The following is a 27,369-nucleotide window of genomic DNA, read 5'->3' on the forward strand; positions in this document are numbered from 1 at the left end:
CGATTTAATAATACTTAATGTGCTACAAAGATAATGTTCAGAAAGCAGTAATGTTCACTAAATTACTTTAATATCGCACGTCGCTAGAAAACTTGCTTTCCCTAATAACATAATTACGCTAATATATCGTTTGTCACTTTCTGAAGAAAATCGTTTGTATATGGTGCGTGACATCTGGAGTAACAATACATTAGCGAATGCATTGTTGATTACAATACAATTCCACTGAAAACTACTGGTAGAAATGTATCTTAATGCTGTTATGTAACGTTTTTCATGACCAGCTCAATGTAAGTCCCCATCATAGGGCTCGGAGCCTACCTTAAGTTAAGGGTGACTAGAACATAGTCAACCACGCTGGCCCACTACGGGTTGGTTGACTTCACACATACATTTGAATATCTTCTCTAATATGTACAGGTTGCATTACGATGTTTTCCTTTACCGTAAGAACATTACATTGGTACATGGCAGGATTCAAATCCAGGACCTGTAGATCACGAGTCAAGTGCTCAAACTGCGTTTACGGTGTCTAAAATGAGGATCAATCTGGCATAGCTTTTTCTAAGTCGAATCGAAACTCTTTATTAGTAATGCATGTTAATTCTGTCGTTCTATTATTCATCACCGTTCATTTACATATTACATCACCGTTCATCCTTCATCTATAATTTATATCTCAGTCGTCACTCCCTTCTTAATAGTGTCTCCTTTCGCGTAATCAAATCATCTCTTTCTGTTTACTGGTACCAATCTATACTTCCGTTTGAAAAGTTGTCCTTATCACAATAGAGCTTATCACTTCTAAGTTTTTTGCTGGTTTTGTTACCGTATCTGTATTGTATATTACAATCTCCTTGATGTCTCGCTACATATCGACTTTCGCGAGTGAACGCGGCTTTCCAAGTAAAACTATTAGCAGATAATGTACTTTCTATAAGGGAAACATTAACGATTGAACTAGTCTTTCCTAAAGTGATAGGTAATACTTAGAAATAAGATTGGGAACCTTTGCTTTGAATGAACTAGATAATGCATTTATGTTTCATTGACTTGGGGTCAATAAATAATGTTTAACGCTTCTGTTAGATTTGTAATACAATAACTGAAATAGTTGATTTGAAATATTTTGTTTTACATAAAAATAGTAATGTAGTAATTAGAAGCATTATGCGTGTTTAAAATTCCGCATGCAGAAGAAATAACAGCCGAATTCTGAAACGAATCTAAACACTCTACGTAAGCGTTGCTTGTATTCTGTGAGACGTATATTTTAATAGAGTATGAATATACAGCATGGCCTCTATACGACGCATTTATAGATATAAATTTCGTTTTAATGTTCAACAGTGATGTTTGGCAAAGAATTGTCCCGGAAGAAAATAATCTATACTAACATTATAAAGAGGAAAGATTTGTATTTTCGTATTTATTGAAATAACTCAAAAACTACTTGGCCAATTTTAAAAATTCTCCCACAATTAGAAAGGTAATTTATCTGAGAGTAACATAGGCTATACTTTTTTATATTTTTTTTAATTTCACGCAGGCAAAATAGCGAGCAACAGTTAGTACTAATGAATATTATGGTTACCTTAAGCTTGTAAATACAGGATTCCTTCTGTTACGCTACAATTACAATAGATGCTAAATACATACAAAACTATTCGATCAGGAAGACCGGATCACGACAATGTAATTACACAACTCGGTTACGCATTCCGTAGTGTTAGGAACCGAAGCCAAATCATTCCTCGCATCTTAATGATGAACAATAAACATAGGGGAGGAATCTCAATGTATACATATGAACCTCTAGATAACACGGAACTAGGAAATATTGGATAAGATCGTCACCTTTGACTGAACTATCGCACAACTGTAGTGCGATTGTCGATTGTTTTGACATTCAACTGTTTAGTTGCATAACTAAAAATCGAGTAGTGTGGCCACCTCCATATAAGCACATAGGAATCAAAGCGTGACTAAACATTTGTGTGATAGTTTATTCAAAGGTTTGCGCGCGCTCTAAAGATGGAAGACGAAGTATGAGAAATAATTCATTTAATAAGGTTATTGAAAAATGTACTAATTTTTAATATCTTAAGGCGGTGGTGCCACTTGAATCCCCCAAAATCCCCTACTTAATTGATGGAGGTGGAGACGTAAAAATAATGAATAGTAAGAAAAAAAATTCGAAGTAAGGTAAAGCGATGATATTCTAATTATTGTTAAAATAACAATAAATGAAGAAAAAAGAAAGATTACTTTGTATAAAGAAATTCAAATTACTAAAATACAATAATTATTACCTAGTATAAGAGACACATAATATAAATAATGTTTCCCATAAATAATCAAAATGGAAATTAACAAAACAATTTTATAAATTCTAAATGATATTGAACAATTTTAACGTAACACGTTTTCGACGTTTTTATTCGTATAAAATTATATTTAATGTGTAATTACATGTGATATCAATGGTCATAACAATATGTTCAATCAGTAGATTTGTTTATTGCTAAAACGCGGTAAAATGCGATCTCGGACATAGCGTGTTCCTTGCTTGGGTGCGCACGCGCGTCAATGAAAATATCAGTTGCTTAGGTCGGCGTCTAACGATCGCTTGCCTTACGAATAGCGCGCGAACTATTATAATTTGAAAATCGAATTCGTTTAAAAGTTTTAACAAACGGTTTTTTCTGTGTTTGTTTTCTGAATTTATCTGTGTTTTGTTTTTGGATTGTGTTTACAATTATACGAAGACAGTTATATTAAAGGTATATTTTTAATTATAATAGTTTATTTAAAAGTATATTAAGGAATTGTTAATTTCGTGTATTAAATATTTTTGTACTATTTAATGACAAATCAATAGGCAACAAAGAAAGTCAACGTAAGTTTGGATGAAAAAAAAATTTTTTTTTCTGAAAATGTTTATTGAGGTTAGTTACCAATAGTTACAAAGATCAGTTTATTGTCTGGGGTCCTAATTGTAAATTTAGTAATGAAAGCCAATACTTTACAACTTGACTAGTTTATGTGGAGTTATTACAGAATTAAACCATGTCCTTAATGTCTAATTATTATCAATAATGTTATTCTAGGTAACATTGTTTTCTAATAGAAAGAAAGAATAATTAAAATCGGTTCAGTAGTTTCTGTTTACGCTTCATAAACAAATCTTTCCTCTGTGTTTACATTGTTTGACATTTTGTACAAAACATATCGCGACCTAACCAAGCCTCTATGAATAGAATGACATAGACATGAATTTTTTTACAAAAAGAAACAACTAAATGAACCGTAAATATTGATTACTTTGTTACTCTATGTTACTTACCTTTAGTATTAAAAAAAAAATTAACAAAATTCTTTTTTAACGTCTTTGTTATTATTTTATTTATATAAACGGATATACTTATCCTGTAATCTTATATTAAATTTGTTAATTGACCTTAATAATAATAACGAAATGTAGGTACTTGTGAAAGAAATAACCTTAGAGATCTTTAATCTATAAAGTCTGCTACACACGCTCTGTTTTATTTAAATAATCGGATTGGTCAGAGAAATCTGACATGTAGGCAAATCTAAGAATACAGTTCACAGTTTTATTAGAGTTATCTGAACGATCAGAATGTTCATTAGGGTTGTATCGGAGGCCATTTTTACGGAAACGGAAGCGGATGCGGAGGCGAAGAGCTTCACCTCTGCAGAAGTGAATGTTAACGGAAGCTGATGCGGAGTTAGTATTTCTTGCGGAAGTTCCGTACTTGCGGATGCGGAAACGGAGTTCCGTTATAACCCTAGTTCAGATATAACTGAGCGTGTGTAGCGGGTGTCAGATTGCGTATTAAAGTTTATTACATACTATATTTTAATCTCGTAGTCGGATATACTGACATGGTGATATTAACAAAACTGTCTTAGAATTCGATCTCTTTCCTCTCATATCTTCTCTTTGAATTCCATTGAATAACAAAGATACGGCTGTATGATTACAAGTATCTCATTATTGCAAACTACAGTTAATAAAAAAATTTCATTATTAAAAATAAAAATTTCAAATTAGGTTCATCCGCTTTTCAAATTTACTTGAACTATTCGCTTTATAAAAATTAATAATAATTCAACGCTAAATTAAACTTTGACGCTTTGTACTTGAATAAGTAAAGTAAGCTACGACCTAGAAATTAAGCATGTCTAATGTAAAGGAAAATCGCCAGAACAAAATCATAATTAAAGATTAAAATAATTCACAGTATTTAAAATTGACATTTTTCAGACCTTCTTATTTTTCCTGATATCACTAATAAGGTTATATGAATCTTAAGTTTTGTCTGCGCGAATTTAAAATCATAGTTATAAAATATTAGAAATGTGAAAGTTACGATGGATGGATGTTTGTTAGAGTTTGTAACCTAAACAGCTGAACGGATTTCGATCAAATTTGGTATAGATGTAGAGGATAGTCTGGAAGAACACGTAGGCTATACACTATTGTTTCTAGTAATGCTGCTAGTAAAACATAACAAGCAGCCTGTGTTGTTAAAATTTCAGCGAAATCAGTTAAGCCGTCCCGGAGATACAGTCTTACAAAAATCGATTCATTTAATTTTTTTCATGTATCATAGTAAAATACTTTTCCACCAAATGGAAATTTGTTATTTCTACCTTAGTCTTCCTTTCATATAATTTGTACAAATTTTAAATTAAAGCTATTTATCTCTAAATTGTTTATTGCATAGTTCATCTGAAACATTTGATAACGGATAAAATAAAAACTGATATTAAAATTAATTTCAAAGCTGAAAACTAATACGCAAACTTTAACAGTTTCTATGCAAATCTAGATGAGTTAACGTAATAAATTCTAACTTTATGACAACTTGAAATGCGACGGCTCCAAGATTCGAATTGAACTTTACCACTGGCAATGAACAGGCGCAGGTATTGCTATTTGAATATACAGAGGAAATAGAATCCTGCAGTTTAATATAACAGATGTTTACATAAAGTTAAAAATACACAAGACGTCGAATCGAATTTATTCAAAAATGTTACATTAAAGCTGATCACAATGTCACAATAAATATTCATATAAGCAGATATACTTAGTTAAAGTATCAAATTCAATGCCAACTTAGAATCGAATGTCACACAGCATAGGTCATAGATACTTATTAAATTACAAGCAACCCGCCCCAGCTTCGCACAGGACCAATACTGATACGTAAATACTACACGTACTAATATTGTAAATGCGAAAGTTTACATGGATGGATGTATGTTCGTTAGAGTTTGTAGCCTAATCTGCTGAACAAATCTTGATGAAACATGGCATAGATGCAGAGCATATTCTGAAAGAATAAATAGGCTACTTGCTTTTGTTTTTTTATTGCATGCGGACGTAATCGCGGCCGAAAGCTAGTGTGTTTACATACATGCAATTACAGGCATGAGATAGATAAGCCTTTCTATTCGGGCAATAGTTACGTGTACACTTAGTATCGTAAAATTCAAAGTAGAGTAATATAATACGCTTAAATCGCATTTGCAGTAAAGCCTTAGTGAAAACCCAATCGTATTTTACGAGGTGGCTGCGAGTCGCTGCACGTATAACATTGTTATAGGCATTATAGTATAAGCTATGTCTAGACAGTATTAGGTTGCCTAGATCAATAATTATGTTTACAATTATATTCTTGTTATATTTGAAGATAGACTTCGAGAATTCATACACGCAGTACTATTTTAAATTAGTTTGAGTTTGTTTAACAGTGAATAAATTATCGAAAACAATTCTAACATTTTCAAATAATTAATTTTAAATTCCTATGAATTAATTCTTCTGATGTTTTGTACTATTTTTAACTGACATGTTCTGTAGATTCTTTAAACCTATCTTTATTCATTTAGTAATACAGATTTTATTTCTGAATGCGATCAGATTCTATGAAAAGTCTGAATAATCCTACGCATCGACTTTCAAAACATAATTTTTTTCTAATTCGAATTAAAAACAAGTCGAGATGTGTTCCCGACTGATGAAAAGAGACTGATAAAGTTCACTTAATTATAAAAAATAACTGATTTCATTTATTTCGTTTCATTTTTTACCATAGACATTAATTAGTTATTTAAGTTACTTCTTACATTACCATAATAATTAAAAACACGAAAGCATTTTTATTATTGCATTAAGGATTAACCAGTCTTTTAAAATGTTACCGACAACAAAAAGAATAATAAACAACTATGATCTAACACATGTATTTGTTTTAAAAGAAGTACAAGATTTTGTTCGAATAGTTTCAGGCCAATTTACGTTTTGTGTTGTGTAAAACTTTATCTTGTGTACAAGTTTAGAACTCAAAGTTTCACGATACACGCCGTCGCGTCGGAGAGTTGACATTGTTTCGTCTGTTCCTTCAAGTTTTGTTGAATCTAAACCATGGAATTTGTTATTACGGAAATTTCCTACATCTAAGTTCGATGATGGTATACGAAGAAGATGAACATTGTTGATAATTCGTGCAGAAATCTTACTAACATTATAAATGAGGAAGTTTAGATGGATGGATGTTTGTTAGTTTGTAACCTAAACTGTTAAATGGATCTCAATGAAATTCGGCATAGAGAACATAGTGTGATATATCACCATCATTAACAGCCTTAGGTCGTCCACTGCTGAACGTAGGCCTCCCCCATCGATTGCCACGATGCCCGGTCCTGTGCCGCCCGCGTGTGATATATGCTTTTGTTTTTTGGCGGCAGGAACTGCCGTGGCCAATAATATAAATCTCAACAAAATTAATATCTTCCATACTAATAAGGAAAATTTAAATAAAAAAAAGGTTAGGTAATTTCAAATTAATTACTTAATAATCTGTTCGCAGAAATATTACACTTCAATTAAACTAATCAACACAAAACATAAAGTTGTATACACACTGCGTGGTGACCACGTTTTACAATCTACAATCACAATGGTATTGACACATCAGTAGGAAATCCATACGGCAATTGTTTAGTGGAATATAAAATAAACAAATGCGAAACAATTGCTAACACAGACAGTGGTGCATCGACCCAAAATGGATAATCTTCCGACGATAGTTTCCAACGCTAATGTTCCCGCGTCGCAATCCAATTGAAGCAGTTTCATGTTTCTAAAAAAGTCTACCTTCTTTTGTTTACACATTTACCCATTATTGGTCTTACTTGTCCCCCAGTCTTCTAGCAGCACTCGTGAAGTCTTCTTCATGATGGTCGAATTTTTTACATCGTTTTAGTTCGTCGTTAGCCAAATGGTCTGTAGTCGGCATTTTGAGGGCCAATTCAACCATGTGATCTTCAGATCGCTTCTAAACAGAAAGTTGTACCGTTGTAAATTTATATAATCTACACGTTGTCAATCTCTACGATTACGTTAAAGAAAACGCCCCTTTTGCTATTACACCAACGGTAGTCTTTTTGTCAGCTAAAACGGTTACAATAACAGTTTGTTTGATGACAGGGATTTAACCGTTACGATAGTGTTAATGAACATATAACTATACAAGTTTTTCTTACTACTCAACAACGTTCAGTCGTTCGGTGAATTTGTTCTCATCTGCTGTAATCTCGACAAAACATAGAGTAATTTCCTTACATAAATCTATTAGTCGAGGACTTTATATTAACTAAACTTATAGTTTTTATATCCTCAAGTGGCTTGTCATAGTTATTTATAAGTTGATTATAAAAAATCATAATGTATGTTAAGATGGATGTGTGGTGTAACAAGTATAAAGTTAAGAATGTGTACATTAAATGTGGATGGCTACAAAGTTAGAGGAAGACAAGAAAGTATGGATGGATTATGTGAAAGAGAGTATGCCCAAGAAAATAGTGAATTCAGACATGATGGCTGATAGAGATGTATGGAAGAGCAGCACATACTGTGCCGAAGGGATAAGGGCAAGTGGATGATGATGAGAAATAAATATGCAATCATCTTAAAATAATCAAGATTGCTCACTTAACTAGAATTCTACAGATACGTTGCCGGTATTTTAGGTAATGGTAACTACGCTCGCTTGTTGACCCTAAGTTGTACTGAAATACTGCCAAGGACAAACCATTATTATTACTGTGCGAGGCAGAAAGTTTCGCAAAACCACACGGTTGTGGAATGCCAGCCATTGATATTGTGCCAATGGTACCTGGCGGTCAATCGTGTCAGTTACGTTCATAGGAACACACAAAATAATACATACCACTGAAAATACAATAAAACCAAGAGATAGTTTACGTTTTTCCTCTAAACCGGTACAAAGAAGTTATGTATTAAGCATTCAGCAGCATCATTAAACACATTTACATTTACTTCAATAGAAACACGAGTACAGCGGGCAGTAATTATTTTACACTAGACTCGCATTAGTCTGTGGAATGCATTAGCAACTTTGTAGTTACACTGTAAATGGGCGGCGAACCTGGAATTTGCGTCTCTGCCGGACAATTAATGGGCTCGCGTTTTTTGCACAACGAAATTATGTACCACTTTTAATACTTTGTTAAACTCTTATAATAAACGTTGTGAATTTCTAAGTTAGTCAATTTATAGCTCATATGCCTTTTAATATCTCTTAGTATGAAAAACTAACTAAAAATGATTGATATTATTCTTTTATGTATTTTAAATGTCCAACATCATGTTCATACTTATGTACTACATGATCATAATAAGAATCAATCTATACTAATATTATAAAGAGGAAAGATTTGTTTTTTACGACTTTTGTATGTATTGAAATAACTCAAAAACTACTAGACCAATTTCAACAATTCTGTTACCATAACAAGCTACATTATCGCTGAGTAACATAGGCTACTATTTTTTAAATTTACGTGGACAAAGTCGCGAACAAAAGCTAGTCAGTAATAAAATATTGGTATCTTTCTCCTCTATTATTCTGATTGAAAATTAATTTCTGCAACGACTTACTAATTAGAATTTAACTTTATAATCTCCGGAAGTTTAGTTCTCGGCTGATACTCATAATAATTTATAATTCATATTAATTTTTAAATACATTCACATAAGGTTTAGTTTCCTATGAATTTGTTCTACACTATTACTGTAGCTATTGTTCCGTATATGTAATGAAAAGGAAGTCTCGAGACTGTCCGTTTTGTGGACAGCACTCACATAACTAATGAGCTTACAGCTGTGACGTCACTCGTAATGACATAGAAAATGGGTCATCTTACCTTACTAGAGGTCGGCATGGAGCCGCACATTAAAAGACCTTACGTATGTCACTAGTCGCTTAACTATAACAATATCTGAAATCTATACTAATATAACAAAGCGTAAACACACACTTCTTCGTTGCCTAAGATGTCAGCAATTACGAAATATTTTGTATACTACGATACGATTTAGGCTATACATATTCACGCCATTAAACTTAGGGGCAAATATTTTGGATAAAAGCCGTAATGTGGGCAAGAGACCATAAGTTGCTCCCAACATCAAGGAAGCAAAACTGTCAAGGTTTGTCATGTCATTTTGAAATTTGCAATTGATAATTTGACAAATGTAAACAATAACATAAAAGGTTCACAATTTCATGCGGATGCAGCCGCACGGGAACAGCTAGTCACTAATAAAGAACTGTTTAGTTCTGATTTCGCAAAGTGAACGATTGAACGGAGAAGATTGAGTCAGTGATTAACCGATTTTACATGTCCTTAGTTAAAAGTTCTATCTAGATGTTCCAACTCGATGTTCTTCTTTCGGTTTCAGTTTTAAATGTGAAAGATTACATTTAGTGAAAGATTAGATGGATGTTTGTTAGAGTTTGTAGCCTAAACTGCTGAATGGACCTTGATGAAATTTGGCATAGATGTAGAGGATACTATGGAAGGATACATAGGCTACTTACTATTTTAATTCCACACAGATAGTGTTACTGGCGAAATCTAGAAGTATGTAATTTCGGTTCTTTAATGTACTGAAGCAAATTTTGCAGTGCGTTGTTAATAGTAAAGTAACACTGTTTATGAATACATAACTTTCACGTCAACATTTAGTGCGGACTAAAAGTTGTATCACTTAGCGTTCTCTAGACCGTAATATTCGTAACTTCCTTGTCACGGTAATCGAAGCGAAAAAAACAGTTTATTCAGCTTCCCGAGGTTTCTTTTTATCTTTCAACAAATGCGTAAAGGTTAGTTTATTATTTAATAGTTTACTGAAGTGGAAATATTTCTTTTGTCTGTATTGTGAATCGATTTTCGTAATACCTTTAAAGTTTATGAATAAACACTAATGTAATAACCTTACATATGCATACATACAACAATATTTAACATTTTTAAGTTATGAAAAAGAATGCTTCAATTTTAATAATTCCATGGTCAATATAACGTACCTTTTTAAATAAAATAACATTTAATCTTATCAACACTACAACACAATTAGGAATTAGAAAAAAAAAACTAAAGTAATTAAATAAGAAATAACAAACACGTCATTAAAGGATAAACGAAATATTTAAAATGTGTATCGCAATGCTGACCGAATTGGGTCCTCGCTTAACTATAAATGCTGGATGCTACTTGAAGTACCAGAGCTGATCTTCCGCGATAAATTTACTACATTTTAGAAAGTTACAAAGGAAAAAGAATATTCGCCTAAAACAATAGGTGTTATTGTTCATTTATAAACGGTTAACCGTTGGAATCCTTGACACTAACAAAAAGCATAAAATTAGTGATGCGTTTTGTTGAAACATACCAATACTTATTCTAATTTACTCTTTAACGTTATCATCAACTTGCCCTTATCCCTTACGGAGGGTAGGCACAGTATGTGCTGCTCTTCCATACATCTCTATCAGCCGTCATATCTGAATCCACTCCTTTCTTAAGCATATCCTCTTTCACACAATCCATCCATACTTTCTTCGGTCTTCCTCTACCTTTGTTTCATCATTCATTCTTAACACTTTCTGGTTATTGTCCCCATCGTCTCGTCGCATAACATGTCCATACCACGCTAACTTTTTGCTTCTCAATTTCTCCACCATTGTCGCTACTTTCAAACTTCCTCTAATATACACATTCATAACTTTATCCATTCTTGTCACTCCACACATCTTAACATACTTTGTCTTATTTACTGTAGTTGGAAGTTGGAAGATGAAACTGAGTGAAGGTTCACATGAAGCAATGAGTTATATCGAATCTTTTAAAATCTTAGCAATGTGTTGTTCAATAATTATCAGATGGAAAAAAAGCAGTTTCTATCGATGTCTGTAATTATCAAGGTAGAATGGATATGTGTGGCGATCTCGATGTGTTTTGTGTATACATGTTAAGAAGAGAAAATACGTACAATGAAATTGTAACCATTATTTCTCTATACTTTTGCGTAACTTCTTCAATTTAATTTAATGAAAATTATTTTCATCAATTTAATGAATAACTATTTGAATAATTTTCAATTTAATAATACAATAAGTTGCATATTTTCATTAACAGTTTATAGAATTGTGACACATGATACTGTAAAGCACAGTCGTAAGGAATTTCACAGTAACTTCGTAAATTTCATTTTGACAAACTATAGTAAAGTACTGAATTAATAACTACGTTCACTAGGCATACGAGAAACTTACATTATCCATTAGGCATAAGTGAAACCAAAGTATTCTAATGTTCATATGTCTTAGCAGCTCAACTTCACACTGAATTGCTAAGATCTAGGGCAGCCAAAATATTTGAATAGCGTTATACACTAGTCTTACTAATATCATAATTGCGAAAAGTTTGATGCATGGATCCTAATCGGCTGTACAGGTTTCTATGAAATTTGGCATAGATGTAGAGGATAGTCTAGAAGAACAATTAGGCTACTTGCACTGTTTTTAATTCCGCGCAAACGGTGTCGTGGGCGAAAACTAGCTAACTCATAAATCCCATAACAAAGTGATAAAGTTCCTCGCACTGTACCTATCTTTCTTCTTGCCTATCATTGTCTATGCCTACGTACATCTATGCTAATATTATAAAGGAAATATTTGTATTTTTGTATATTGAAATAACTCAAAAACTAATGGACCGATTTTATAAATTCCTACACCATTAGACAGGTAATTTATCTGTGAGTAACTAGATTTTATATTTTTTAATTACACGCAGACGAAATCGCGAGCAACAGCTAGTTTTCTTTATTTTCTTGAACCGCGATAGCGCCATTCAGTACCGCATAAGTTTGTCGCATAATAGGTATGTGTTCGTGACTGTACCTTATAGAGAACTGCAATCATAGAACTGAGCACGATATGTTTGCATTCGTCTCGGCGCTAACAAAAGCCCAGCTAAATGCATACCGGTACAATTGTACAGGTCGGTGTTCGAACTAAATACAGTAACTTACTCTGAACTCGACAGTACAACCCGTTAGAATCTCAAACTACTAGAACTAGGCGACTACTAGCATTTATTCTTACTCAATACTAGGTTGATTACCTAATGTTAGTATTTCAGTTAAACCTTCACTTTACACACACACATTAAGGAATTATACAAAAAGGAATGATTTTGTATTTAACAAATAAACTTAAAAACTATTGGTCCGATTTTTGTCATTCTTTCAATGTTAAAAAGCTACATTATCAGCGAGTAACATAGGCTAGATTTATTAGATTTTATAATTCCACGCGGTCGGATCAAGCAAAAAATAGTTATCTTATAATGTGACTAGTTGTTGCTCGCCCGAGTGAAATTAAAATAGTAATTAAAAATGTTACTCAGAGATAACGTAGCTTTTTATTGGTAAAAGATTTTTTGAAATCGCCTCAGTTGTTTTTGAGTTATTCCAATACATACAAAAACGCAAATCTTCGCTCTTTATATTGGTACAGATAAAGTGTCATTATATCTTCTGTGTAACGTGTATATTTTAAATCAATGTTTGAATATCTCAAAGCTAAAACTGCACTATGATTTATTACTTCATTCTAAGTATTGTACGCCAAAGTGCGTCGTTTTATTTCTTGGCGCATCAACAAGACACTATCATACGTATACGAAAACGTATCACTTCAATATACAAGAAATCTAATTCTCTCGCTATTTCCATAAATATAGAAAAAATATAAATGTTTACCGAGACAGCAACGTTTGGGTAACGCAATATCTTTAGGCAACGTTATCTCGTATGGAATTTTCTGGAATATCCTCAAGACATTTACCAAAAATTATTCCTTACAAGATATGTATACAGTATTGACGAACATACAAATGAGTTAATAAAAACAAAACACGGAGATTAAAAAAAGAAAAAATTCTCACGGCTGTATTATGGTGTACTAAATATTTTGATTAAATGTTTAAAAACAAATTTATTACAAGAAACGAAATTAGATAAAAAACAATTTAATAATACCGTTAGTACCTAATAATGAAAGCATTAACCATTTTTTTTACTTTGTTTTCTATTTCTATTCATTAAACAACATTCCACTCATACTTCATTAAGGACCTGTCCCACAATTCTTGTAAATTGTCAGATTACAATCCAACGTATAAAATACTAGCTGTTGCTCGCGACTTCGTCCGCGTGCCATTTAAAAATAATGTAAAACGTAGCCTATGTTATTTAAAGATAAATTACCTTTCTAATGGTGAAAGAATTATTGAAATCGGTCCAGTAGTTTTTGAGTTATTTCAATACATACAAAAATACAAATCATTCCTGTTTATAACATTAGTATAGATGTTATGTAAGTATCGGACTTTGGTACTCTATTTAACAGTGACGTTACTTTAAGCTATCTGAGCCTCTATCAGCCAGTGGTAGGACAGGCCCCCAAGACCATATCCAAGTAAACTTTGTTATACTTGACATCGTTATCAGCTGATCCCACGGAGGGACAGCCTGCCTTAGGGGTGACAAAATAAACCGAGCTGGCCTATTGCGTGTTAAATTCATACAAACCTTGGATCTTCACCATAAGAGTTTCGGGTTTTGTTAACATAAACAAATTGGTATGACGGGGTTTGAACCTGGACCGTAGACTATAGTTAGGAGAGGTGCTTGACAACTACAGGCGGGGATCACGGACGTAAGCAATAGCGTGCCCGTGGCCCCGACCTACTGCGTTGGAGGAACCGAGGGGTTTAGTGGGTATGCCCCATTATGGGGAGAGTCCCACATAACTACCGCGCTCCCTTGGGCGCGGAGTATGCGTAAGGCATTGCCCTCGGGCAAAAAAAAAAGATGCTTGACAACTGTGCCACTGACGTTCTAATCTCATGACAGGACGTTCAAATGTTAGGTGAACACCAAAAAAATACCACGATATCTTTCTCAGTAATGTTATTATTTAAGTTAAGTAAGTAACATGATCGTGTTTACTTTGCGCCGCTTTCTGCGAATTCTTTCTCACGGATTGTCGCATGCCGGTAAAATTAGGGCGACAATAAAATGTCAATTAGCAGTTATATTGTATTTGCCTTATTTTTATATTAGCCGTGGGTAAATATCAATACTACATGATAATAAAATAATATTACTTACGACTTTCTGAAATTAATACTGACTAAACTATCGCACGATTGTCGATTGTTTCGAAGCCTGTCATCTGTTTAGTTACACAATTATAAATCGAGTAGTGTGCGCATCTCATAAGAATCAAAGCAAGATTAAACGATTGTGCGATAAAACTAAACAGTTTAAGGTGTGCGCGCGCTCTAAAACTTGTCTTTGTATATTAACTAAATTGTCTTTAAATATTTGTTAAAATATTTATTTATTTAAACCGGAAAGTGTTGAGATTGAATGTGGATGGCTACAAAGGAAGAGGAAGACCGACGAAAGTATGGATGGATTGTGTGAAAGAAGATATGCTTAAGAAAGGAGTGGATTCAGATATGACGGCTGATAGAGATGTATGGAAGAGCAGCACATACTGTGCCGACCCTCCGTAAGGGATAAGGGCAAGTGGATGATGATGATGATCTTTAAATATTTGTTAGAGTTATATTTATTATTACAAGTGATTCATACAGTATAATGTCACTAATATTATAAATGCGAAAGTTTAGATGGATGGATGTTTGTTAGAGTTTGTAGCCTAAACAGCTTAACGGATCTCGGTGAAATTTGGCTTAAACGTAGAGAATAGTCCGGAAGAACACATAGGCTACTCACTTTTGTTTTTTTTATTTACACACGGACGGAGTCGCGGATAAAAGCTAGTCAATAATATTTGTTACTTGCTAACATCTTCGTGCATTTTAACTCATTTATATCGAGATATGGTAGTTTTATGCAAATATATCGATGTAAAACTAACGGTGAGTTTGTTCGCACTATGCATTACAGCTATACCACGCTCCGCGGACTTTTGATTTGAACTTATTTGAATTTTATTATTTTATTAACTCGAATGCAATTCGCTTAATTAATCGAACACAATTGTGAAGTCAGTCACACACTTAAATGACCTACTCTATAAAAAAACGACTAATTAAACACAATTAGAAAGCGACAAAAATCATCCCCCTGATAATAAGGTAAAATTTAGTTAACTAGCTGTTCCCGTGTGGCCTCATCCACATGAAATTGTGAAAATTTTATTTTATTGTTTACATTTGTCAATAATCAATTGCAAATGTCAAAATGACATGACATGACAATCCTTGGAAATCTTGCTTTCTTAATGTTGGCAGCAACTTATGGTCTCTTTCCCACAATAGGGTTTTTATCCAAAATATTTACCTTCCTTAGTTTAAAAACTTGAAAATTTATAGCCTAAAGCGCGACGTAAGTGTAGGGCTTTTTATTAAAAAAAGAGTTATTCGAAAATATGAAAGTATCCGTAAACCCATTTGCGGGTTTGTCACATGTGTTACATGTGAATATCAAATAATTTGTAAATATGTGACTTTCTCGATATCAAAGGCAATAAATAAACATTAACAGTAAGTTTCATTAACAGCCGATAGAAGTTATTAAACATTTTTTGCGCTCGTCGCGAGATCGACAACAAAATCGATATCGCATTTAATGTCTAGGAATATTCAAGTGAAGCATAATCGATTTATGCACGCAATTTTTATTCGTATAATGTTGATAGCTATGACTAAAAAGTTGTACTAGATTATAAAAAAAATAGTACAAAAAGAAAAGTCTAACCATATCTGTCCAGTTCATGAAAACCTTGTTTTTTTATGAAGTAAGAGAGAAATAGAAATATGTTTTGTACTAGTTTAAATTGTAGGAACTCTAAGTTAAAAGATTTGTGTATTTCAAGCAGAGTTGGGTTTCTTAATCGCTTCCAATCTTCCTAAATTGCCTTTTTTATCAACATAATTAATTTGCACTTGGAATAAGGAAAAAGGGCAATAAACCGCCCGTTCTAGTGTTGATGTAGATAAATTTATCCAAGCCTCGAAAGGCTGTTTTGTTTTTAAATTTATTGCGAAACAAGATTACAATTCAACAAGGTTTTATTTAATTAAGTTGATTTATGTTTTGAACTTTATTGGCTTAATGTACATGAAATTATACAAAACGTACTTATAAAATTCCTTATTATCTATGCTCTGTCTAAAAAAGCTCTAATTTCCTATTTCAGAATCAGACGTCCATCGTTCGCCGACGCCCCAATCAAAATGACAAAGTAATTCTAAATTCAAACGTGCCGGAAACATGGGGAGCGGGCAGAGCAGCGCCACCAGCCGGAAATGGTCGGGAAAAAGGGAACCTCCGCCGCAAGCGGAATCTTCGAGAATCTTATTCCTGCTTTATTTGATTCATAGAACTTGGAACATTGTCGTCGAACACGTTGATTCTAAAAGTTCAAGGCAAGTGCTTTAAATAACAAATATAAAAGTTATGTAACATTTAACTCCTGTGTATTTTCTTCTTATTTTACACGCTTTAATTTAATCAGTTACTAAAATGTTTCCTTTTAAAAAATAATAGCAAAGTTTACATTACAACAATTGCTTATTACATTACAGATGGCGCGGCTCACATACGGTGCCGAGTTCGGGCGAAGGTCTTGGTCACAGGTTCGACTCCGTCAGCATCGAGGAGTCGGACCCTGGATCCTGTTACTCCACATGTAGCTGTAGTTATTGCCGGCTGCGAGAATGTGCACAGGATTGCGTAAGGTTAGTTAGTAACTGAGTATATGCATCCCAGCTTTTGACATTTATTTCTCATTAAAATCAATTTACTAAATTACATTTTGTAATCTCATTTTGTTGATAGCTAAATTGATATTTAGTTAGATGCCCTTATGTTGTACTTAAATGTGTTCCTATGTAGTTATGGTAAAGTATTTAGTCGTTACTTTATTCTTTCAGGTAAGCAAACCCGTAGAAGTCAAGTATCGGGATGAAGCAAATATTCGCAAACAACGAAGATCTTTCAGAGTCACTAAGACTTAAATGATCCACTCAAATTATTTAAAAAAGATCGTTAAACACAATCTATTATAAGATTTATAAATACTTCATCGTTTAATGCTTTAACCTAATTTTTCTATACTATTATAATAAAGCGTACACACACTTCTTTGTTGCCTAAGATGTCAGCAATTACAGTATAATTTTGAATTATTCCTTTCTTAATAAAAAGCCCTGCACTTACGTCACGCTTTTGGCCATATATTTTCATGCCATTAAACTTAGGGGGGCAATGACTTTGGATAAAAACCCTAAAGTAGCAAAGTGACCATAAGTTGCTGCCAACATCAAGGAATCAGGGTTGGCATCATGTCATGTCATTTTGACATTTGTAATTGATAGTTTGACAAATATAAACAATAAAATAAAATTTTCATTATTTTATGCGCATGAAGTCGCTTGGGAACAGCTAGTCATTTATAAAAGCCTTCGTTGAATGTGCATCGCCAGCCTAGATATCCAGTTACCTTGATTTGCCAAAGAAATTCCGGACCTAATTCAAATTTCAACATCTATTTCTTCCCTAACTCGAAAAGAGCAACTTTTACCACAGTGTATAACATTTAATATACTGTTTAAATATATTTTTGGGGTTTAAAATTAAAGTTACATTATAATAAAGGTGTAAATAATTATATAAAACTAGCTGGTTCCATGCGACTTCATCCGCATGAAATTATAAAAAAAACCTTTTTATTGTTTACATGTGTCAAATCATCAATTGCAAATGTCAAAATGACTTGACGATGTCAAACCATGGCAACCTTGCTTCCTTGATGTTGGCAGCAACTTATGGTCTCTTTCCCACATTAGGGTTTTTTTCCAAAATATTTACCCCTAAGTTTAACGACGTGAAAATATATAACCTAAAGCGTGAAGTGAGTGTAGGGCTTTTTATTAAAAAAAAAGAGTTATTCGAAAATGTGTTGTATTTGCTGAGATCTTAGGCAACAAAGAAGTGTGTGTTTACCCTTTATTATAATAGTATAGATAGTATCTCAACATTGTTAAGTAAATACAAAAACTATTATTAAAATCCTAAAACCTAAATTCAACAATCATTCATTTAATTATTTGCTTTGTCAAAAAAATTTCGTACCCATTTTTTAAATGTTTCTTCTGTATTTCACTGCACTGTGGTACTGCAGTATCACCATTTGAACGCTAAGCACATTCAGATGCGCCAACAGCTTACACCTGCAGTCTTCTAATTGATTAATGCATACTTCAGTTAGTGCGAAATACAACCAAATGTAAAACCACAAAGGTAACTTCTCGAAACTTTTTAAATTTAGACGAAACTTGTTAATAAGTGAAATGTTTTTCTTCTCAAAGATATTTTACTGTATTTTTAATCGATTTTTCATAGAAAAGTTAAGACTATCCTTAGTTAAGTATTTGTTATAAAAAAACCTACGAAATCTGTTATAATCTGTTTACAAATGGAAAGCTTTTAGTTTATATTTTAACCTATACTATTATAATAAAGCGTAAACACACATTTCTTTGTTGCCTAAGATGTCAGCAATTACAGCATATTTTTGAATAATACTATTATTAATAAAAAGCCCTACACTTACGTCACGCTTTAGGCTATATATTTTCACGCAATTAAACTTAGGGGGTAAATATTTTGGATAAAAAGCCTAATGTGGGAAAAAGACCATAAGTTGCTGGCAACATCAAGGAAGGAAGATTGCCAAGGTTTGTCATGTCATGTCATTTTGACATTTGCTATTGATATTATAATTTGACAAAGGTAAACAATAAAATATTTTTTTAATATTTTCATGCGGATGAAGCCGCATAGGGACAGCTAGAAATATGAGTTTCCCACTGTTGAATAAACTGTTTGGGGACAGTTGACTAAGACAAAAAACTGTCTTTACTACTAAGCAGCCTTACGAAAAGGATTTCGTTTAACTTAAGTAGATATACATAAGTGACCAACGACTTATCTAAGTTAACGACGATTTTCCTTAACGACTTTGGTACTTAAGTTTAACAGAGTTTAGAGGTAACAGCAAATAATTTATAGACCCGATTAATATCATGTAGGGTCACCGCTTTGTTATCTTGACACTATAATCAATGGATTATTCCCAACCGTCATCCCACTCTGTCCCCACGCGGGGACAGATGGGAGTAAAAAAATCATCCGACCCACCTTTTGCGCTTAGGGACGCTTGGAACTTAATTTATTTTATAACGATTTTATGTCACCTTATTGGTGATAGTGGGACTAAAAGGTAGGACTGATCAAACTTTTTAGTCTCACGTGTGGACAGAGCTGGGTGACGGTTGGGAATAATCCTAATCGATTAAGATTGTAAAGTTAACCTTGGATGACCTTGAAACTAAAAGACTAGACAATTCTTTAACATCAAAACATATGACATAAAATATTTAAATCGTGAAATAGTGTTGTCAGATTGAAGTAAGATTTTTTTTCTTCAGGAAGCTTTTATTTGTTTAAGTTCGGATTGTAATTATTTTTATAAATATGTATATATATACATATATGGAAAATGTGTGAAAGAGGATATGCTTAAAAAAGGAGTGGATTCAGATATGACGTGTGATAGAGATGTATGGAAGAGCAGCACATACTGTGCCGACCCTCCGTAAGGGATAAGGGCAAGTGGATGATGATGTAATTATTTTTATAAAAGTTAAAGTAGTTGTTATATACGTAGCTATGTTTCACAAGCTTTAATTGCACTCCGTATTTACAATCGAAGTGTAGAATTTGCTCAAGATTCAAGTATTTCTAGAGGTCAGGATTAAAAACCCATCCTCCATTGAAGTGCTGTGTATTCTTTTATTCTACACCCTCTTGTCCGTTTGTAGGATTTAACGAACCATTATTTAAAGGCTTACAAAGGCTCGTAAAGGCGTCGGAGGCATTACTCTCGGAACGCTATCGGCATCTGAAGCGGTTCTTTTCGATACGAGGGCTTGCCCTTAATCAGGGATACGTCGAACACAAAATACTAGATGTTTTGTATGGCTTGGAATACTTTATTTACAAACTAGCTATTCCCGTATTTCATCCGCATAAAATTATGAAAATTTTATTTTATTGTTTACATGTGTCAAATGTCAAAATGACTTAAAGATGACAAACCATGGCAACCTTGCTTTCTTGATGTTGGCAGCAACTTATGGTGTCTTTCCTACATTAGGGTTTCATCCAAAATATTTACCCCCTAAGTTTAATGGTGTGAAAATATATAGCCTAAAGCGTGACGTAAGCGTAGGGCTTTTTATTAAAAAAAGAGTTATTCGAAAATGTGTTGTATTTGCTGCGATCTTAGGCAACAAAGAAGTGTGTGTTTACGCTTTATTATATTCTCGATTTTAGTTGTGCCAGTTGTAGTTAAATTGGCTGCGAAGCAATCGAGAATCGCACAATAGATGTGGGATAGTTTAGTCAAGTTTGAGCGAAAATTTAGAGGGATGTTTTTTTAAGATACCTCTAGAACGGATCATCTGATCTCGATTAAATTTAGTACAGATGTAGAACATAGTCTGCAAGAACATATAGTTACGAACACATATACTAACTTTTATTTTTAAATCCCACGCGGATGGAATCGTGGATGAAAGGTAGTGTACCAATGTCAATTTATAGTCAAAGCTTACGCCCGCGACACCGTCCGCGTAGTAATAAAAAAAAACCAAGTAGCCTATGTGTTCTTCCAGACTGTCCTCTACATCTATGCCAAATTTCATTGTGTTCCGTTCAGCAGTTTAGGCTACAAACTCTAACAAACAAACACCCATCCATCTAAACTTTCACATTTATAATATTAGTATGAAGTATGATTATACGGTAAGAAAATACGATATATTATTTAGTTATCCTTGTAGTATCCTCTTCTATCAAACATATTTTATTCCCTTAATAACATATACTTTCAATTAATATATGTAAATACGGACAACCGTTTCTTTTGTGATTGTACTTCAGTTTGTATGAAATCTCAGTATTTGACGGAACAGGCGTAAACTTTTTTTATGTCACAGGAATAAAAAAGTTTCAGAATAATCTACAGCTCAGCTTGAAAGACTCTCTCGGGGAAATATTGCTTTTGAAACTGATGGGCATAGGGTAGAAAAGTAAGCGGTGCTATTTGAATTGCTTACATCGAATATAAGATTCTTACAAGAGATAAGACAGACGGTTCATGATAAATGTAAAATGATTAAGGAAAAAAACATACAGACGAATTAAGTACCTCCTTCTTTTGGGAAGTCGGTCAAAAATTATATGTTACCTTTAAGATTTTTTTAAGGACGTAACTCGCTTCGTATTTATTATTTTAATGGTCACTAATCAAAAGAAACATTCTGTTTTCTAATTTGTAAATATATTTTTTTAACACTCTGTTTTTCTATTCCTAACAATAGTGATGTCTAGTATCATACAAGAAGATTTTTTTTTAAATTCTTGACTGTTAGAAATTTCAGCTGACTTCAATGTACTGTAACAATATTTATAAGTATTCTCGTCGAGTATTTTTGACATAAATGTTTTATGGTCATCGAGAACAGACTTTCATAATTTAACTTTTTGATTTGAAATTTTACAAATGAAGTTTCTTGCCAAATGATGTTATTTGTAATAATTTCACTTATGTTTTGAACTAATTTAAATAATTTTACGAGTAAATCTTTTGACTTTAAAAATGCTTATTAATAGAAGTAAACTTTATTCAGATCCGTGGCATTGAGTATTTAAATTAAATTGTTAAATTGAGAGAAAGTATTATAATCTCTAAATTTAGTAGTATATTTTAAAAATATAAAAAGAAATATATAAGGGCACATAGGCATTTTATTTCAACGCCATCTATCGCCATTATAACGCATCAAGAATGATGTAACCACAGCTTCTCTTGTTTGGAACTACGATTGTAAAAAGATGGCGCTGTTATAAATTATTTTATAGTACACTTTGAATTTAACTGAATTATCGTTATTGCTGTTTTACGTAATGATTGAAGAATACTAAACCCTTAATCACATTATCTCTGATTTTTAAAAGGTTCCAACAAAACTAACTGTTAAATATATATAACTGTTAAATAATTTGTAACGCCAATTTATTATCAAAATTGAATAAAAGTAAGTATTGAAATGTGTTTGTTGAATTTTTTTAATAGGTATAACATTTTCATAATATCTTTCTGCCAAGACAATTTCGATGGCTATTGTATCACGTAATTTACACCTTGTTCTATGTATTTAAATTTGTATAATAAATAATAATTTTTAAGTTATTTTTAAGGTAATGATAAAAACAAGAAGAACTGTCGATTTATTGTCTATCGTATTTTAATATTTACGAGTAAGCATCATAATTAATCGTCTTCTAGTTTTGTTTAAAATATACAATCATTTACATAGTAACCATCGATATATTCTTTGAAAAATGACTACGTTAACATAGCTAAACGCGGTTAAATTCAAAATAGCTTCCATCTTTTAAATAACTAAAGTAAATTACATCAATTCAGTCTACTGCAATATCTATAAACAAAATCTGTTGACAAAACGACGTCAACCAGCCAAACAAGAATGAGACGCTCTTGAAAATTCCAAGTTCAGCTCACCGCCTGCGCCAGTGTCGCTACGACTGGCCACGTGTGCGCATGTCTATGATAAAATTGTGTCCATACTAACTAACGTAATCGAACTATGAAACGTGTGTTAATTTAAATTCGTGTTTTTTAATATTATATTGTGAATGTGTACTTTTATGGCGGTGTAATTTTTTGTATTTTTAAATTTGAGATCGATAAGGTAAGTTTTTTTACCCAGGAATTCAATTTTATTCCATTAATTACTTTTAATAAGTCGTAATGAGACAATTTTAAACTATTTCTATTTCATTTCCTTATAATTAGTTATCTAATGTGATTAAAAAACATGTGTTACTGAAAAGTGATTGGAATTTCTCATGAAATCTAAAAATATTTAAAACACATGGATTTCTTTTAATCCTTGAGGTTGTAAATTTTAATAATGAATAAGTGTGCGAAAGATCTGATATTAGGTGAATCGGAATTGCGGTTAGAATACCTAAATGCGGCTTTCAATTTAAGCATATTAAAATTCAGTCGGATCAAACCCAGTACCTAATTTGTTTGTATTTTTCAATGTTTTAGAATATAATCTCGTGATATTGTTTATTTATAAATGCGACAGTTTAGGTGGACGTATTGTTATAGCTTACTGCCTAAACGGTTTAACGGATCCCAATGAAATTAAGCATAGACTAGCTATGTCCATGCGACTTCATCCGTATAAAAATTATGAAAATTTTATTTTATTGTCTACATGTGTCAAATTAATTGCAAATGTCAAAATGACTTGACGATGACAAACCATGGCAACCTTGCTTCCTTGATGTTGGCAGCAACTTATGGTCTCTTTCTCACTTTAGGGTTTTTATCCAAAATAATTATCCCTCATTTTAATGACGTGAAAATATATAGCCTAAAGCGTGACAATGTAGGGCTTTTTATAAAAAAAAAAAGAGTTAGTCGAAAATGTGCTGTGATTGCTGACATCTTAGGCAACAAAGAAGTTTGTGTTTACGCTTTATTATAATAGTATAGATGTAGAGTATAGTCTGGAAGAACATATAGGCCACTTACTTTTGTTTAATTATACACAGTTAAAAAGCTCTTCGTAACAGTATGTACGACTTACATTTGAAGTTTTAAAACAAGCGTACTTAATGAGTGACTACACAAAAGTTTTGAAGCCTCTTCAAGGCAAACAGCCATCGGCTAAAAAAAGTAGTTCAATAATCGAATAGTCTACATTTCAAGGTTAGAATACACCATTCAAATATTATGCAAGCCATTAAATTTTAGATCGTCGTTTACCAAAAGTAAATTATAGTAACATAATTATACATACATACAAAACATTGGTAATAATATGTAAGTAATTTAGTAAGAAATTCACTAAGATATATTAAGCATTTTTATATCTCCTAACTAATATTGTTAAATGATAAAACTTGTATGGATGTGTGTGTATGTGAGGGGTACATTAGTAGAGGTAAACCTAGAAAGAGATGGATGGATTGCGTGAAAGGTGACATGATCAAGAAGGGAGTGATGACTGAGATGACGGATGATAGAGTGCTTTGGAGGACGAACCGGTGCGCCGACCATACGGGAGTAGGATAAAGCAGGTTGATAATGATGATGTGTGTTAAAAGGTTGGTAGAACGGCTGTATAGATCAGGAAGCAATTTGACGTATGTGTTTGGAAAGCTATACAACAAGCTTTTTTAATAAGCTTCACTAAAATCACGGTGTAAAGTTTTTAGTAAGACTAATCATTGAATCGAAATATTATTTGTTCAGGCAATTAAATGGGATACGTCATAAAAAGCAATGAAAAGTGTGATTACTGTAGACTATAAATATTTACAGCTTTACTAATAAAATCCTTTCAGATGTTTGAAAGCGGAAATTGTAAGGTGTGTTTAATACGCGTATGATTTTCATGTTTGCAAATTTATGTATTTCTAAATGCAATTGTGAAATTGTGAAGGACAAGATTTTTTATAGAAATTGCAGAGAAATATTGATAAGATAAAGAATGTATTAATATTGAATGTGGGTTATTAAATTAGAGGAAGAAAGAATAAAGTATGAAAGGATTATATGAAAGAATATGTAAGAAGGGAGTGAATTTAGTTTTGACGGCTGAAGGAGATGTATGGATACGCAGTACTGTACCAACCTTCCGTAATGTCAAGGATAGATAGATACTGATCTCTGTTTTTACAATGAATATGAGGGAGACGACCGTATGTTTAGATGTATGTATTTCGTGTAGACGCAATACTAAAAGATAGCGATAAATTAAAAGAATTAAAACATTAATGTAAATGAAAACAAATGTATAAAATTAATGGATATTATTAACGCGAAATTGTCAATGTCGTAGTAATAATAAACGTGGTAATTTCACCGACAGACATAAACAGCGGTTGACGCAAATCCACGATATTGTGAAAGCACGAGAATGATCATGGTAGATCACTTTCTTAGCGTCTTCATAGTGCACAATACTTTAAATGGCCCGTAAAAGAGAGAAAACCGCTACTGACGTTGACAATTCATCGAGAAATAAGTCAATAAAGATATCCCATAAAACGTAACCATCTTATGAATCTATTTCAAATAAGAGAAAATAACATAAGAGGACTTTCTCTAATGATTTGGCTATTTAGAAGTTCAGTACGATTTACTTCAACTTTTTACCCATTTCAACTCATATTAAGTAAACAATATTTAAGTTAAAAGTAAATTTAAAACAATTGTCCCCATTTTATGTCACTTATATCATTTTAAATCTTAATAAAAATGACTTCAACAACTTAGAATTTACTGTCGTAATATTTACTCGCGTGTTAGTATCAATAAAAATTTCAGCTCATAAAATAATCGATTCCTTCATCACTAAATCGTTGGTAATCACATTACAATAGTCATTTTACATACAACAATAACATTTAACACACGAACTAAATCTTTCGAATGTCGTTTCCAATCGACTTTGTAAAACGTCCGAGCACGCAGTGTTGCGTAAAACTTAACAACCTTAACGGTACGCTCTTAATTTATTGTCCATAAATTTAATAAGTTGCTTTTATTTCTTCAATTACTTTCTTATGCGGATTTTAAATGAAAATAATCAAATTAAGTAAGAAATGCACCACAAAGACTGGAGGAGGGTAAGCTGGACTAATGCTTTATTGCTGCTACGTACTTCCAACATGGCTTAACGATCTCGATAAAATTTGACACAGATATAGAACTTAGTCATAAGTGTTTTATTCTTGAAAGCTAGTTTAAAATAACCCTATAGTTTCTCTAAATAAGATAGATTAGTTTGATAAATAACGCATATGAAGTATCGAATTCAATTTGTATGAAAGCAAATGCCATACTTAATAGACAAGTATCGTAGTGACGAAACAAACACGCATAGCGAACAATTTTGAACTATTAATATTCGGTTTAAATAATTATCGAACTCGACTAAAATTATTATTTCCTTTTTAACTAATTTATAAGACAATTCTAGTATTGATTATAGTGTAAAGAATTTAGCGATGACAGAAATAATAGCGTAATCCAATTCGATTACGTACGGCTGTAGTAGTAAAAAACATTTATTTACTCTCATTATTTGTTATGGTCATTATTAATTTGAGAAAACAGTGTTTTTTTTTAAATTCATAAGTTATAATTATAAATCTATCGATTCCAACTTCTATAAGAATAAAAATCGAAAATCGATAAGATTCATTACTGATTTTACATAACCCATCCCTACTAAATTTAAAGTGAATTGTCAAACTAATTTAGACACGCTATAACAAGCCAAAAGTAGTTGAAAGAGATGTCGCGTCATGGATAAAAAATTAAAACAAGAGACACAATAATAAAACAGAGTCTTATCCAATTGCAAAACGCAGGTGCACTTTGAATACTTTATTCAAGTCTTATTTACTTACGCTAGAATGTAAAAATAGCAATGTACAATCACGGAAATTTGCAGTGTTCGTATTTAGGAATCTTTGCCTTGTTCATTGTAACACGACAAACGCCGCTTCATCCTACAAATAGCTAATTAGATAGTAGCTCACTACTCACTACACGAAGGGATAATAATAAAAAAAAAACTAGCCGTGTATTACTAACCGACTTTTTTATGTCCAGATGCATTATTAACTCCGTTGTATTTGTTCCGCATCCCGTTTCAATATGTTCCAAAGATTAGATAATGGAACAGCGCCATTTGCCCCGACTGTACAGGTGAAGTTATAGAGCGAGACAGACTGCATCA

General features: G+C 32.5%; 1 protein-coding gene across 2 annotated transcripts in view; it reads left to right on the forward strand.

Moving 5' to 3' along the window:
• Positions 1–2,622: 2,622 nt before the first annotated feature.
• Positions 2,623–27,369, forward strand: part of LOC106107350 — a 72,791-nt gene continuing 48,044 nt past the window's right edge. Inside the window, exons 1-3 of one of the 2 annotated variants that reach the window (XM_013288178.1) lie at positions 2,623–2,783; positions 16,647–16,875; positions 17,035–17,187. In XM_013288178.1, coding sequence (XP_013143632.1) covers positions 16,721–16,875; positions 17,035–17,187 — 308 coding nt within the window. In that variant the 5' untranslated portion in view covers positions 2,623–2,783; positions 16,647–16,720. Of the gene's footprint in view, positions 2,784–16,646; positions 16,876–17,034; positions 17,188–23,123; positions 23,293–27,369 lie in introns of those variants that run through there. The other variant, XM_013288179.1, reaches the window with a different exon arrangement.

This window comes from Papilio polytes, unplaced genomic scaffold (assembly GCF_000836215.1).
Source record: "Papilio polytes unplaced genomic scaffold, Ppol_1.0 DF822067.1, whole genome shotgun sequence".
Taxonomy (NCBI): domain Eukaryota; kingdom Metazoa; phylum Arthropoda; class Insecta; order Lepidoptera; family Papilionidae; genus Papilio; species Papilio polytes.